We start from the raw sequence: 15,200 nt of genomic DNA, 5'->3' as shown, positions 1-15,200 counted from the left end.
GACAGGATCGCTATTACTGTGGTACGCGATGAAACACTTCCATGGGACCTGTCATTTCGTTGACAGGAAACCCGCTGCAAGGTTGATGGGTAAGAGCTGAGATAGGTTTTATGCAGTTAGTCATCATGCGTCTGACAACATGTCGGGCCTGAGATTGAAGGTTTGATGATTTGATGCCCGTCTATCGCATGCATCCCTGTAGTAGTCATGTCTGTGGTGTGCTTATCGCACGACATTCTATCGCTGGTTGGTATACATAGTTATCCATCATCGTCAATAGACATACTTATGAGATGGCTTCGAGATATCCGTTTCCTGTTTCCCTTGGCTCACATGGCTTGAGACATAGGTAATCATCACCATGTCGTCCTTCTTGATAGACTCCAACACGATTGGGGCGGCGAGGCTTGTCGCCCTGGCATTGGCCGCTGTAAGTCCTATCCAACTATCCGTAATGAGACGCATTGGCGACTAACAACCCCCGCAGCTCCTTATCTATGTCGTCGCCAAGGTGGTGTACAACCTCTTCTTCCACCCGCTGCGGAAGTTTCCCGGCCCGCTGCTGAACCGGGCGACCGTTTTCCGGTCGACGATCGAGATGGTCAACGGGCGGATGCCGTTCCACGTCGCGGCGCTGCACGAGCGGTACGGCGACGTCGTGCGCATCGCGCCCAACGAGCTGGCGTTCGCGAGCGCCGAGGCCTGGCGCGACATCTACGGCGTCCGCAACGGGCGCGAGCTGCCCAAGGCGCCCGACTTCTACTTCCCCAGCGACAACATCCCGACCTCCATCATGAACGCGCCCACGCGCGAGGAGCACGGCAAGCTCCGCAAGGCGATTGCGCCCTCGTTCAGCGACGGGGCGATGCGCAAGCAGGAGCCGGTTATTAGTGGGTATGTCGACTTGCTGATCCAGCGGCTGCGGGAGAATTGCGATAATGGCAAGGCGGAGCTGGATATGAAGGATTGGTGTAAGTTCCTCTCGCTACTGTCATTGCCTCTAGTTTTTGATATTGACTCATGTTTCTACAGACACATTTGCCACCTTCGACATTCTCGGAAAACTGGCCTTCTCCCAGGACTTTGGCTGTCTCGCTGCTTCCGAGTACCACCCTTGGGTGAAGCTGATCAGCTCCCTGGCCAACGAGTCCGCCCAGATCGCCGTCTTCATGCACCTGGGTCTGAAATGGTTCGTCAACTGGGTCTCGCGCCAGCCGAGCATCTTGAAGGCTCGTGCTGAGCACATCAAGCATGTCAAGGAGAAGCTCGAGGCTCGCATTGAGCTTGGATCGCAACCTGATATCATGGAGGGATGGCTCAAGGAGAAGGAGAAGTGGGTAAGTTGCATTTCCATGTCTCTCGGGAAGCTGTGGAGCTTCTAAAAGAAGGTATACTGACATAGTCGTCACAAACAGAACCTGACAGAGGACCAGTGGCTGCTCAACACCAGTCAACTCATTGTGGCCGGCTCTGAGACGACGGCGACCCTTCTGTGCGGTGTCACCTACCTGTTGTTGATGAACCCCGCCGCTCTTGCCAAGGCCACCATGGAGGTGCGCACGACGTTCAAGAGCGACAAGGATATCACCCTGCTCTCCGTCATGAACCTCCCCTACCTGCTGGCCTGTCTGAACGAGGCTCTGCGGCGCTACCCCAGCATCGTCGGCGGTCTGCCCCCCCAGACCCCGGCCGGCGGTAGCACCATTGCCGGCAAATACGTAGCCGAAGGTGTAAGTCTTAGCTCCTGTCCCCAAGCCCCATACCCAACCACATGACATCCAGCAAAGCTGACTGCTTTCTTTCAGACCGCCGTAGCCGTCTGGCAGTATCCTGCCTACCATCGCGAGCAGAACTTCAAGAAGCCGTACGAGTACCACCCGGAGCGGTTCCTGGGCGCGGCCGAGTTCGCGGGCGACCAGCTCGACGTGCTGCAGCCGTTCGCCGTGGGGCCGCGCGACTGCATCGGGCGCAACCTGGCCTACGCCGAGATGCGGCTCATCATGGCGCGCGTGCTGTACAACTTTGACATCGCGCTGGCCGAGAGCAGCCGCGACTGGATGGACAAGCAGGAGGCGTACTCGCTGTGGCTGAAGCCTTCTTTGCTTATTAAGATGGCGCCGCGGGTGCAGGGGTAGTTGATCAGAAATAAGGGAGGGGGTTTGGAGGGAACATGGATATGATTAAGAAGGCCTATTTGGTGTATTTTTAGCTTGGTAACAGTTGAAATATTCCATCATGAGTGAAGACATTAAAGAAAACGCATTACAGCATTGGCTATTCTCTACCAGGTTCTTGCGCTTGGTCACGCACCAGACAAAGACTCTGCCAAAATAAATCTATTCACCGCTGCCCCCAGCGTGAAGTAATCAGGTAGAATGAAAGCACTGGTTTTGCTTCACAAAGCGCTATGACAACAGTCACCATCTTGGAGGACAGACACAATGGGCGTTATGCCAGTTGGTCCAAACGACCTTGCCTACAATGACTGTGTTTGTACAATGCAGCTCAAAGCTTCTAAGGATACTGTTGTTTCTGAGCGACTGCACATACCTATATAAATCGGCTCGAAGTTACCAGTCCTGTCGCAATGTTTGTTATCCATCATCTCACACTCACACACAGAAGCACACGAAAACTCCAACAACTCCAACAACTTCTCAACACGAAGCATACGCTCTCAAACCAACAAAATGGGTCCCTGCGGCAGTGTTCCGGCCAAGAGCTCTGGCAGCAAGAGCTCTAGCAGCAAGAGCTCCAGCACGAAGCACGGCAGCTCGAGCAAGAGTTCTTCTTCCACACACAACCCCCTGTTGCCCCCTCCCGGTAGCATCTCCTCTACCTACACGCCGGTCAAGGTTAAGACGGCTTCTGGGTACACTGCGACGGCACATAAGCAGTACTAGGTTAAGAAGGCAGGATGGGCTAAGGAGTAGTAACAACAGCCCTTGGTAGAAAGGTAGCAGAAATCAGATAAATGTTCAGATGGTAACAGAACCCCGCTTCAGACATTAATTATGCATGCAGATGACACAGTGTACATGATTACGCATTTGCCAGTTTCGGGGTTGAAGAAAGGCACTTCCTAGTCTCAGTCTAACCACCGTAACTGACACTCATATCATATGGCTTGACAGTAAATCACGGTATGGATTCTTGGATAGTGCGGATGAGTCTGGACAGAGAAGATGAAGTCAATTTGGCAGGTGTGAGAAAACGTTCGCTTAAGGAAAACTAACAACAGAGTAGGTTCTTTTTCCAACTACACTAGCGTATCTGAGATTCTGACTTTGCTTACCAGTATTTCCATGCATTGGACTGTTCAGCTCCAGTCACAAGCCCTCCCTCGCGGTATTCTATCCTCATGAATTACGCTCGGCCAAAGCCCGGGTATCAGGATGGAAAACACCAAGGCACATCTCCCGGATCTTAACAGCCTCGCTCATTGCAGCCAGCTGACTCTGTGTGTCACCGACCTCATCGTGGCGGTCTGCAAGGTCCACGAGAACCCAGGTCATGGCCATTCCGTACAGGCCCTCATCCTTCATGAGCTGGACGATCTGCTTGAGATCGTCCAAGAGGTCCCATGAATATTCGTCCTCCTCCGGAGGGACGTCTTCGCCGCCGAGGCCGATCTCGAGGTTGCTCAGGATGCGGATCGCTGTGAGCTGATCGTAGTCGGAAAACAGCTGCTTAATGTGATCCCGGCGCGAGTCGGAGGCGGTGGATTCAGTTGTGCAGCAGCTGCAGGGACAGGCGTAATTCCACTTCTGCAGTTTCTGGGCTCGCACGCTCTTAGGAAAGGCGTAGTCATCTTGAAAGTAAGAGACCGTAACCTCCTCATCCTTCTTTACGTCGCGGACTAGGTGGAGGTCCAGCGAGTCAGTGGCTTTGTTGTAACACAGATATGCGTTTGGCATGCAACTGTCCAGTCATCTTATGTTAGCAAGAGGTCGCAAAGCAACGAAGCAGTTCGGCGGCGATGGGGTATTTGCAGGGTAGTGTAGCTTGTTTCTTACCTGTGACTAGCCACTGCAGTGTGGAAGCCCACCATGGGGCCCTCGGGATAGGTGGCAATCTTGACTTCGTTGTATGTGACCCGGCTCGTGAGTTGGTCACCGCCCCGGAATAGGACGCTGGGATCGGGGACTTGCGAAGCGTCCACGATGAACACGTCCCCGGGTCCGGCGGGGAGACGGGCCAATTGCTGCTTTTCCTCCTCGGAAAGACTGTCGCTGACACTGACGCTCGGGAGCATTGGGTCCTCGCAGATGACGCGGTGACCGGCTTCCAGGTCTCGCTTGGCAAAAAGACCGGCTCCCTTGGCGGATGTGCTAGAGACTCGGACTTCGACGAAGTCATTGACGCTGTAAGACGCCATGATCATTCGGGTTGCTGGTCAAGGGGATTGATGTGAAAAGATGCCTTGGGAACCGAGGCTTGTGTTTGGGTTGTGTTGGGAGAAGGATCACCTATGACCACTGTTAGGATTGTGCTGCCTTTTGGGTCGATTGGTGAAGATGAAGGTAAGAAGGATGGAGAAGCTCACTCTGTGGAGGGTGGTTCAATAAAAAAAAGGGGAAAGGCGAGGCCTGTGAATGCACTACTACAGACGACTTTTATATAGGATGGATGGTAGGCCCACCCCGGAGTGACAGATTAGTGAATTCATAATTGAATACATTTAAAATTAGGTACAGTACCAGCACTTACCAATCCTATTATAAGCAAGAAGCTTGAGCAGGTGAATTCAGAGTTATTTCAAACAATGGCCTCGCTTTACAGCAGAGACACGCACTGATGATATTATCTCTCCTATAAACAGTTTTTATTGGGCTTGTGCTTGTATTGTCTGTGATTCAGCTTTGGCAAAACGTCGCTATAGATATGTTGATTTCTCTGGCTCACTGACACCCTACAAGAACTCTGACAAGAAACAGTATGCTGTCTGCCACCATACTGAACCTATGTATGCGGCCTGAAACGTGGGGTATCACGCCATGTTTGTTATGATGTAAATCAACGGTGTGGGAAACATCACCTTTAACACAATGCACACCTGCTTCTCATCAAGCAACCCATGCCATCCATAGAATAGTAGGTTGAGTCGGCCAGAAGGTCAAGGTTTGGCATCACCGCCTCGTAGGCTAGACATTTTGCACACACACATACAGCATTTGTTCAGGGTAAACAGTTCAGTTTGACTCCTGTGTACCAACGTGGCAAGTTAGCTGCCACGAGCACTCTTTTCATTGTCGTTCCATAATGGCTAAGTTATCCTGAGATACGGCAATCGCAATGTGATGGAATTTTGTTGTAACCCGGTAGAGAGGGTGAGTTACCCAACCCAGAAGAACATCCAGTAAGCAGGCTTTAGAGCAATGCAGCTGTCTGGGAACACCGCCATTTTGAGTAGAAGTGTAGTTACACAATCGAGACAGGCATTTACAACGGCAGACACAACATGAGAAAAATGATATATGCGTCAACAGTGTTAAAAATAAAAATGGGAATGGGCGCTTCAATACCAGCATTTGAATTTCACTACACTCACAGAAGTTCACCATCCCCTTTCCTTATCTCAGCAGCGTCACTGCGGAAAGGTCAATTTCTCCATGGCCTTCTACACTCGAGCTCGGTTCCTGTTATGCTGAGCATGTGTTTCGTCGTCCATGCGGACTCTGCCAATACTGAAAGTGGACTTGAAAAGGAACAGGCATCTGTGATAGGCAAGGCAAAAGCACACCCTCGCGGCGATCGGGAGCTTGTCGATCTCAGACAATAGAGCCGACTTTGCAGGCCAAAGCTGCCGGCGACAGCTTCAGCACGGACCACACGAATGACCCCACTATTGTCGTCGGCGATCGGATGTTAGCCTGCCAATACGCCAACACGCTAACACACAGCGGAAAAAGATCGGGTGCTGCCAGCCCAAGAACCAACTGAATTCAGAGCTACCTGGATCAAGTCAAGTGTCAATCGCCAGAAACTCTTTGAATGCGACAACGTGCATCTGCTGGGTTGCGCAATCGTTCGCCTGGCGTCAAACCACCCTTCCAAAGCACTGTTATGCTGCCCTTTCATTCATAAATCTAATACTGCCAATTTGGTCTTGTTATTGTTATTGCCGCATCCACAATGGCGGACCAGGACGCGAAGGCCGCTGCCGACAACGCGATCGAGGTGCGCGAATCCATCGAAGCCAAGGCGGCCGCCAAAAACGAGGGAAAGGACGCGCCCGAGGCCATGGACACCACCGAAGATGGCCCCGCGGACCAAGATGCTGACGGCGAACCGGATGAGGACGCAGATGGAGAGGCTGATCCAGATGCCGATGCCGAGGGCGAAGAAGACGAGGACGCCGAAGGCGAAGAAGACGATGCCGAGGGAACCAGCCAAGAGCCTGGCAACAGGCGCCACGGTGGCGTCTCAGGCGACATGAACATAATCATCGAGAACACAGCCAACTACCTGTCTAGTTACCGGGAGAAAGACGGCTACCAGATCGCGCAGCACTTCCAACGCGTTCCCAACCGACGGCTCGTCCCTGACTACTACGACGTCATCAAGGAGGGAATCGCCTTCAGTACCATAAGAGTGCGCTTCTCCATCCCGTACCTCCCACCTTAAGTTGCCAATCTAACTAGCTACTGCAGACCAAGAAGATCAAGAAGCAATACACGAATTTCACCGAGTTCGTTCGCGACGTCGCGCAAATCTGCCACAACGCCCAAGTTTATAACCGACCTTCGTCGCACTTCTTCCAGGATGCCGGTCGCTTGCGCGAGGTCTTCAAGGAAGAGTTGCAGAAGCTAGTGGATGACGAAGTCATAACAGCTGAAGAGGCTGTTCTGCCTGATCTCGGTGAGCTACCCGAGGCCGAAGATTCGCCACCCCCGGAAGACGACGAGGGAGAGGAAGATGAAGACGACGAAGACGACGAGGATGACGAGGATGATTCGGACGATGAAGGTGGTCGTCGACGCGGAAGACGCAGTCGCCAGGGCCGCAAATCGGACGCCCAAGAAGACGCCCACAAGAAGCGCGGCCGGCCACCGAAGGTTTTTACCCCGTTGGAAGCTCGGATCCACGCCGTTCTCAAGGGCTTGCGCAGTTCAAGCACCCCGATGGAGATTTGAAGATTTTGCCCTTCGAGAAATTGCCCGACAAGCAGGCCACGCCGGAGTACTATGCCGCCATCAAGAATCCCATTGCGCTCGATACAATTAAGAAGAAGGCAAAGAGAAAGAAGTACCCGAACGTTGATGTCGTGCTTAAGGATATCGAGTTGATGTTTGAGAATGCCAAACAGTACAACGAGGAGAACAGCCAGATATTCCAAGATGCCGTCGAATTGCAGCAACAGTCTCGACTGTTAGCTGAGCAAGAGAAGGCCAGGCCTGACAACGAGTTTGAGGACGAAGATGGAAGACGACCCTTGACCGAGATTGTCAACCGCGGAGAAGTCTGGAAAGTTGGTAAGTTCTAATTCGCAATCCGACGGCGATTGAAGGACAACAAAGCTAATGATGGGAAATCCAGGCGATTGGGTCCATATCACCAACCCGAATGATTTGACCAAGCCTATCGTTGCTCAGATATACCGAACCTGGGAGGACAAGTCTGGACAAAAGTGGGTGAATGCCTGTTGGTATTATCGCCCCGAGCAGACCGTGCATCGATTTGAGAAGCATTTCCTGGAGAACGAGGTTGTCAAGACGGGCCAATACCGTGACCATCGCATCGACGAAGTCGTAGATAGGTGTTTCGTCATGTTCGTAACCCGTTTCAACAAGGGCAGGCCGCGGGGGTTCCCCAAGGACAAAGACGTCTACGTCTGTGAGGCGCGGTACAACGAAGAGAAGCACCGGCTCAACAAGATCAAGACTTGGGCCAGCTGCGTGCCCGACGAAGTTCGCGAGAAGGACTACGAGATGGACATGTTTGACGTCCCTCGGAGACTGCGAAAGATGCCCAGTCCGATCAAGCATCTGCTTAGAGACGATGCAAAGCCGACTGATCCTTTGCCCAAGCCAACATGGGGTCATCCAAATGCCCCTCCGCTGATTGGCGCGGTGCACTGTCGCGAGAGAGAATCCAACGTGAGTAGAAAGGAAGGAGGGAGGCGAGAGCCTTGTCTCACTTTCGAATCATTTCATTTTAATTCATTTGCATCCTGCACTTCCCACCTGCTTATTCCCCCCTCCCAATAACGATAAGGCCGCCCTCCATTATCGCTTTTCCTTCTTATCGATTACCCGCGTTCCAGCCTTTTTTCACGTCCTTGGAATGCTCATTCATGACTGTCTGAAATCGGCCATATCGCATGGATTTTACTTACTCATTTTGCCCACCAGGAATCCCCACCGCCCGAGCCTACGCCTACTCCTCCGCCAGTAGCTCCAGTGGAACCTATCCGTCGGCCTTCCATGATGCAGGCTACCAGTAGTCAAGGCGACATCACCATGGCCAACACACCCCACCACTTCCAGCCGGTCGCCGCCCCGGCCACACCGGCGCCTGTCAATCCAGCTTATGCTGCACCGCATTTCGCGCCTCGCCCTAGCGCGTCGCCCGTCCCAGTGCCTCAGTACGGAGCACACCCCGGGATGCACAACACTCATGCAGCACCACAGATGCCGCCGCATACCCCACATTACCAGCAACAGCCTCCGCCGCCAGGCTTCAACACCTACCAGTATACTGCTAACGGCACGCCCATAAACCACCAAGCCCACCATCCGCCTCACCACCAGCCAATGCCCATGAACACCACTCCGATGGTCGGCTATGATCCTCAAAGACTCGCACCCTCGCCTGCTCGCCCCGCGGCTGTAGCACCTATTCCTACACCCGCTGGGTTGGGCCAGGCAAACGCTTATAACCCGCCACGACCTGTCGAGGTGTATCGGTTGGACGACTCGCTGAATGAGCGCATCCCTGCCGAGATCCGTGACCAGTTCCAGCGGGACGAGGCCGGCCGAGTCTTGTTCTTCACACAGCCCCCTCTGGAGCGTGCACACCGCGGCGTGTCCCACGAAAGCGCCGGACTGGGGCACAGCGTGCGTTACCTTGCGGACCGTGCCCGGGGCATTGAAGACCGGCGCGCCAAGCGCAAGGCACGCGATGAGTTGCGCAAGGAGGAGGAAAAGAAGAAGGCCGAGACTGCCGCCGAGCAGAAGAAGCTTGAGATGCAAGGGCAGATTGACATTGCTGCTGACGTACTTAACAAGTGGATCGGCACCATGAACAAGGAGAACGAGGTCCTCAAGCAGCAATACGACGGCTGGAGTGTGCGAGATGAGGATATCGACGCGTTCAGCCGCTAAGGTGGTACAGACATAATCGGCGACTTGATTCGGGCGTTCAGGGTTTGCGAGGGGTTAATGTTAAAGGGTGTCAAGGGAACGCAAGATACCAGAATGTGTTGCTTGGCTTCGGATTTGATTGACCTACAACGAGAAGCAGTTCCTTCTCTTGCCTTGCTGTATATTGCTTGCATTGTATGAATAAACTGCTAATGAGCCTGCTCCTGGAACTTGAACATCCTAGGAGCAGAGGTACTGGCATAAAATGGAATAGAATTTGATGATTCTTCATATGCCTTGCGCCGTGCTGATGGTCTCCTCTGTTTAACGGACGTCCCGACATGCTATGAATTGTGATGTTGGCAGCCCAACTGCGCTCCTAGAAGGTATAGCACGACTAGATGACTCGTTCAAGCTAGCCGCCAAGACCAGAGCTCCAACTCACATTGTGGGGTTGCTCAAGCTGCACGTCATATTCGCTGCCAGGTTGGTAGGATGTAGGGGCAACGATCACAGCAGAATTGGCAGAGACATTGGCGATGCTATCCTTGGTCTTTCGGAGCACTGTGATGTATCATGTATGGTCAGTGTTGAAGGGAATGGGATATCGGTCGCATATGGCAAAATACAACTTTAGGATATTAATCTCCAAAGCCTTCGGGCTCTACCGCATACTAGCAGATCGATCTGCTGGCACCGTGGACCCTGAAGAAGATCCATGTCGGGCGGCAAGCGGCTACAGTAAGTTGGGTTTGCTCGCAGTACGGAGTACCTAGCTGCATTCCAGAACATTGGGTTAGGGGTCTTAGCAGAGGGTCTTACCGCCTTTCTGTGGCGAGTTTAGGTGAGTCAAAAGTGGGTGATGGCCTTGGGCCGTAGACAAGACTCTGGAACAGAAAATGACCATTCCCACTTCCAAAACAGTCAATCCGTAATTGACTGTCAACAGAGGGACAAGTCATAGCAGTATATGATGTCGCTAGACTATATTGCGAAAGGTTTATAGAAGTGCCTATAAGTATTGTAGTAATCACCATGGATTCTGAGTCTGCAGAGCTGTTGCCGTTGAATGGTGTGGCTTTCCGTGCTAGATCTGCCTAATTCAGAGCCTCATCCAGCAGCTGGCAGCGGAGTAGGCAGCGGAAAATGGCCAGTAGCGCAAGCATCCTATCACCCCGCCACCTGCTGCTGTGCTAGTGCGGGGCCCACCATTGACCTTAGCGGGTGGCCCACCCTGGAATCGCCGCAAGGCGGCTCTCTTTCGACTTCAGCTGATCATGAATCATCCAGCTCCGATGGTCTTTTGGAAACAATCCCATCTCTCCTCTCACCTCTCTCAACAGTATTCAATTCGTTCGTTACTTCGCAAACCTTCGAGTTCGATCCTTGCTGAGCAATTCCGTCGTTCCCCTTCGTACTATAGTTTTATTTATTCATTTCAGCCATCTCCTTTGGGGGCATATTTGTTTTGTCGACACTGTCGTTTCTTGAAGCGGTAATTAGTAATTATTCCTTTACTTGCGATACAGACCACAGCGCTCCTCATTCCTTTGCTTTTGCCGACAACCAGCCCATCTTGTTGGACTTTTGGAGATCTCGAGCGCATATCGGAGCGCGCATATCGGAGCGACATATGAGGTAAGTGAATGAACTACAGTCCCTTTGTCTCTACATTTCCTGTCCTGCCTTGATGCCCACTGGATTCGATCCCACGGTCGTCGGGCCTCGATATCAACTCCTGCGGATCTTCACATCAGATGGCGGTGCGCGGCTGCCCGCATGGATGAATGGGAATCGGATGGAAAGAAGCAAGGCCGTCGACGAGGGGATCTTCACATCGGCGAGGGTTTCCCCTTTTCGGCGACGGTATTCACGTCGGCGACAGCATTCACGTCGGCGATTGCATTCACGTCGTCGATGGCAGTATTCATGCCGTCGGCGACAGTATCCACGAGACTGCCTTCACATCGTCGTCGGCGAGTGCATTCACCTCGTTGACGGGTGTATTTAAACATCCAAATCCCCCAATCCACCCTCACAGTCTTGCCACCAACCCTCTACCACCAACCCCACCTATCAAGACCAACTCGAATCCAAACATCAACCCCAACATATTATCATCTTCCTTCCGCAATTTCATCATACTGACCTAGGACAGATGCACAAAAATCCATCACCTCATCATAATCCAACCCCGTTCTCATCACATCTTTCAATCCCAACGTCACATCCGGTGATTGCAAGCTTAATCGGCGATCATGACTGATACCGACGAGGGTTTGAACAAGCCGTGTCGGCGGGCTATTGCACAGAGCCCCGGGCCTCATGGTTCCCGCGTTCATCCGTCGCCGAAGCGCCGGAAAACTTCCTTGCCTCGGTTGGGGGATCTTTCTAGCATCACGATCCGACTCCGAAGCCAGCCTGAGTCGTCACCGGCGCCTTCTGCCCCCCTTTCGGCGCCCTCAGGTGCCTCGGAAGCCCCCCGAGTCCCCTCGGATGTTCCAAATGACGGAAGAGGCTACGAGACGCCTGCGGACCACAGCGACGATTACACAGTCGCAACTGAGATGTCCAGTGTACGGCCTTCATACATCACACCTGAGTCGTCACCACCTACTCCGACCAAGGGACCTTTCACAAACCTTGCTGCCAACATTAGAAGTGAGGGAGCTAAGGCTTTGTTTCGATCCCAAATGTCATCGCAGTATCTCAATGACCAGGTGACATCAACCGGAGCTTCCAATCGGGCCGAAATCGATCAGGCAGCGCTGTCTCTGTGTCTTCAAGCAGCAGGATCTAGCCCTCCCGTCGTACCTCGATCCGCAGGATCTAACCTCGCCGTCGTACCTCAAACACCGATCACACCTTCCCGTCCTGCTTTTGGCCAACCCCATACATTGCAGACACGCAAGGAGGTGTTCTCGTACCCAGCTGTCAAGCCGTTGGCCTCTTCAACTGGCAAGTTCAAGAGAATTACCAGTTTCACACAGGCACAACATACTACGATTGTCGACAATTCTCCAGCGCCTTCCACGGGCACCACGGAAAAGTTCACGAGAGTTACGAGCTTCACACAACCTCAACACGTATCTACTGTTGATACCTCGCCATGCCCCCAGAACAACATCTTCAGGGCTGTATATGGCGTGCACGAGATGAAGCCGACTGTTGCCAACGATGATACGTTCAAGAAGCTAGATCGCAAGCTCTTTCAATTGAAGCAGCTGGACGAGAGAACCCCTGGGCGCGAGGCTCATATCTTTATTGATATGTCGAACATCTTTATCGGTTTCGAAGAGAAATGCCGGGAGAAAAGACGGATTCCAAAAAACCAGTACTTCCATGTTGATCCGAAGGATTTCCTATTCAGCCGCCTTCACCACATATTGGCACGAGATCGCCCTGTTGGTAAGAAAGCGCTTGCTGGATCGGTGGCTAGCGCTGGAGAGCAGATCAGCCCTCCGGCCCATTTTCTGGAGGCTCAGAAGTTGGATTACAAGACTTCCATGATGCTTCGGGTGGTCAAGTTTGACAACAACCATACCGGTTTTCGTCCCAACAATGCTATCCGTCGCACCACTGGCGTCGATGTTTCGCCCTACTTTGACTGGACGACTTCTTCTAGTGGAGACGAATCCAGCGATGGATCCCCGTCGATTCTTTGTCCTCGGACGAAACTGGGCGAGCAAGGTGTGGATGAAAATCTCCACCTGGCTATGCAAGCAAGTATTCTTGATGCAGTCTCTGAAAATGAGAATACGCAGCCCGGAGTGATGGTACTTGCCACAGGAGATGCGAAAGAAGCCGAATTCTCGGAAGGATTTGCCCATTATGCCCAGAAGGCCATGGCCATGGGATGGCATGTTGAGGTTGTTTCCTGGAAGCGCTGCTTGTCCTCCATCTGGAAGAGAACCCCTTTCAACGATCAATACGCCTCACAATTTCGCATAATCGAACTCGACCCGTTCTACGAGGACATGTTGAAGCTATGATTACTGCAGGTGCCCTCCCATTCGATTATGGCATCTGCATACGACACTTTGGCTTTTCCATGTTATTTCTCTACGAGGGGATTACTTCGTTCCATGGACTCTCCTTTCACATCAAGAATATTAGGTAAGCAACGCTGGAAGGTTGATCCTTCCTATTTCGAAAAGATTAATACTAATGCACGTCTTGGCAGGCACATGGCATCCTCGATCATATTCCCAGCGGTCATTTAAGGTGCGACACATTCGCCCTTTCGTCCACACCTTACCATTTCTTCACGAGTGTATTACTATATTACTTTTTGGAAGCATTACGACCCTAGAGATATGAATTCGTCTCTCCGCCGCGATTCTTCACACCATTCACAGTCAGCTGTGTATCTTAAGCTCTCCGTCTGGAGAGCTAAAGATTGCAGATGATCCAGTCAGGCATGCCTTGAACTTGCTTAGCTTAGCCTAAACACAAGTTTGCCTGTTGGTGTCGACAGTGAAGGGAACTTGAGATCGACTTGGAGTACGAGGGACGACGTTTCTTTATGTGCAGTATTGCACATTTTCGGATGTTTGACGACATTTATGGGAATACGATACTTTTTCGACTAAGAGAATTGAAGGATTGGATGAGCAGTTGTTGGGTTGTGCTACGCAGCTCTGATCCCAGCCTCTTTGCTATCATCCATATTCATTCGCACATTCTCAAGACGACATGGCATCGGTGGCACATACGGGGCGAATATACTTTCCTCCCACGACACTTTCGTTGGGCATTGCGACGGTATCTTCCTCACGATACGGCGTTCAAGTCTCATCGGTCTAGGCCAACTTCCTTCTGGGGTTGATTTACTTATGGCGACTATATGACGAGGGGCTGGTTGGCGGACGATACGGAGAAGACAAAAGCGCCAATTATACATATTTCTTGGTAGATTCATACATACACACAATGCCAAATATGATATTACTGACAGTCTTGCTTTTGCTATATTGATGTTGTCGGCTACTGTTTATTTGCTCGGGCGCTGTATGTAACTTGTTATCTCGTGATCAGTAGTAGCAAATATACACTTGTAGTCGTATTGCTGTAATTAGGGAACTACAGAGCAACCCAAATGCACCATGACGTTGGAGACCCAATGTAAGAACTACATATCTTTCAGGTATTGAAGTGTCGCTTCGCTATGAGAATAGTTGGCATGCCAAGAAACAGATGTACTACAATAAGACGTTTTTCTCGATGAAAATATGTCCGAGCAGAAGGAAAGCTGTTGATGAGACTGAGAGCCGACTTCTTCAAAACCCGTCCTACTGAGCTCATCTCTGTGATCTTCCGGCTCCTTATGTCAGGCGCATTGAGACCCAGCTCATCCTTTCCCAAACTTGATCTCCGGCGGAATCGCACCGTGAAGGAGCTGTGCCTCCGCCGCCAGTCCTGTGGCATTACTTTCCAGCATTCCGGTAAAGTGCTGCAGATTCTCATCATAGTCGTCGTCGCTAGGTCCTTCCTCTTTATCCTCCTCGAGCACCGCGGCCAGCTCCGATGCCCAGAGCTGGAACCTGGCCGCGTTCCGCTTGGCCTTGTCTAGGAGGGTCCGGAAACGCACGGGTGGGTCGTGACCTTTGACCTCTCGCTCGATCTGCTCGAATTTGGCGGCCGCGTTGTTGAAGTGTTTCTTGAGGGACACGACTCGCTTCTTTCGGGGGGTGGTGTTGGGGCGGGGACTGGGGTTGGGACTCGGGGTTTTGGGCTTCTTGTCTTCGTCCTCCTGATCTCCGGAGGGGGTGGTGAGGGTGGCGGCTATATGAACACTTCGATTAGGCTTTTGCTGGGCTGAAAGTTTGATACATGTAGTTATTTTGTTGGGAACTCACCTGGGAAGCCACATGTACCCATCTCGACTTTAGATAT

The 15,200-nt window shown here is 52.1% G+C and overlaps 6 protein-coding genes across 6 annotated transcripts; 4 read left to right on the top strand and 2 right to left on the bottom strand.

The window, feature by feature from the left end:
• Positions 1-361: 361 nt before the first annotated feature.
• Positions 362-2,135, top strand: PG985_010396 (cytochrome P450; the record flags this gene model as incomplete). Its single annotated transcript, XM_066830164.1, has 5 exons — positions 362-430; positions 488-971; positions 1,033-1,337; positions 1,416-1,730; positions 1,806-2,135. The coding sequence occupies 5 exons, from the start codon at positions 362-364 to the stop codon at positions 2,133-2,135; spliced, it is 1,503 nt and encodes a 500-aa protein (XP_066682554.1).
• A 555-nt stretch (positions 2,136-2,690) lies between these two features.
• PG985_010395 (uncharacterized protein) lies at positions 2,691-2,903 on the top strand (the record flags this gene model as incomplete). The annotated part of the gene is made up of 1 exon (XM_066830163.1): positions 2,691-2,903. The coding sequence occupies one exon, from the start codon at positions 2,691-2,693 to the stop codon at positions 2,901-2,903; it is 213 nt and encodes a 70-aa protein (XP_066682553.1).
• A 456-nt stretch (positions 2,904-3,359) lies between these two features.
• PG985_010394 (SET and MYND domain-containing protein) lies at positions 3,360-4,378 on the bottom strand (the record flags this gene model as incomplete). The annotated part of the gene is made up of 2 exons (XM_066830162.1): positions 3,360-3,921; positions 4,017-4,378. 2 exons carry the CDS (start codon positions 4,376-4,378, stop codon positions 3,360-3,362), a joined length of 924 nt encoding a protein of 307 aa, XP_066682552.1.
• A 1,757-nt stretch (positions 4,379-6,135) lies between these two features.
• PG985_010393 (uncharacterized protein) lies at positions 6,136-9,326 on the top strand (the record flags this gene model as incomplete). Its single annotated transcript, XM_066830161.1, has 5 exons — positions 6,136-6,594; positions 6,654-7,091; positions 7,112-7,475; positions 7,540-8,099; positions 8,355-9,326. The coding sequence occupies 5 exons, from the start codon at positions 6,136-6,138 to the stop codon at positions 9,324-9,326; spliced, it is 2,793 nt and encodes a 930-aa protein (XP_066682551.1).
• Positions 9,327-12,460: 3,134 nt separating this feature from the next.
• PG985_010392 (uncharacterized protein) lies at positions 12,461-13,297 on the top strand (the record flags this gene model as incomplete). The annotated part of the gene is made up of 1 exon (XM_066830160.1): positions 12,461-13,297. One exon carries the CDS (start codon positions 12,461-12,463, stop codon positions 13,295-13,297), a length of 837 nt encoding a protein of 278 aa, XP_066682550.1.
• Positions 13,298-14,655: 1,358 nt separating this feature from the next.
• On the bottom strand, positions 14,656-15,185 carry PG985_010391 (uncharacterized protein; the record flags this gene model as incomplete). Its single annotated transcript, XM_066830159.1, has 2 exons — positions 14,656-15,122; positions 15,164-15,185. 2 exons carry the CDS (start codon positions 15,183-15,185, stop codon positions 14,656-14,658), a joined length of 489 nt encoding a protein of 162 aa, XP_066682549.1.
• Positions 15,186-15,200: the final 15 nt, after the last annotated feature.

The sequence above is a fragment of the Apiospora marii genome (genome assembly GCF_038362585.1).
Source record: "Apiospora marii strain CBS 49790 chromosome Unknown utg000006l_segment0_segment0, whole genome shotgun sequence".
Lineage (NCBI taxonomy): Eukaryota > Fungi > Ascomycota > Sordariomycetes > Amphisphaeriales > Apiosporaceae > Apiospora > Apiospora marii.
The sequence above is the reverse complement of the archived record's forward strand: the minus strand, read 5'-3'. Positions and strand labels throughout refer to the sequence as shown.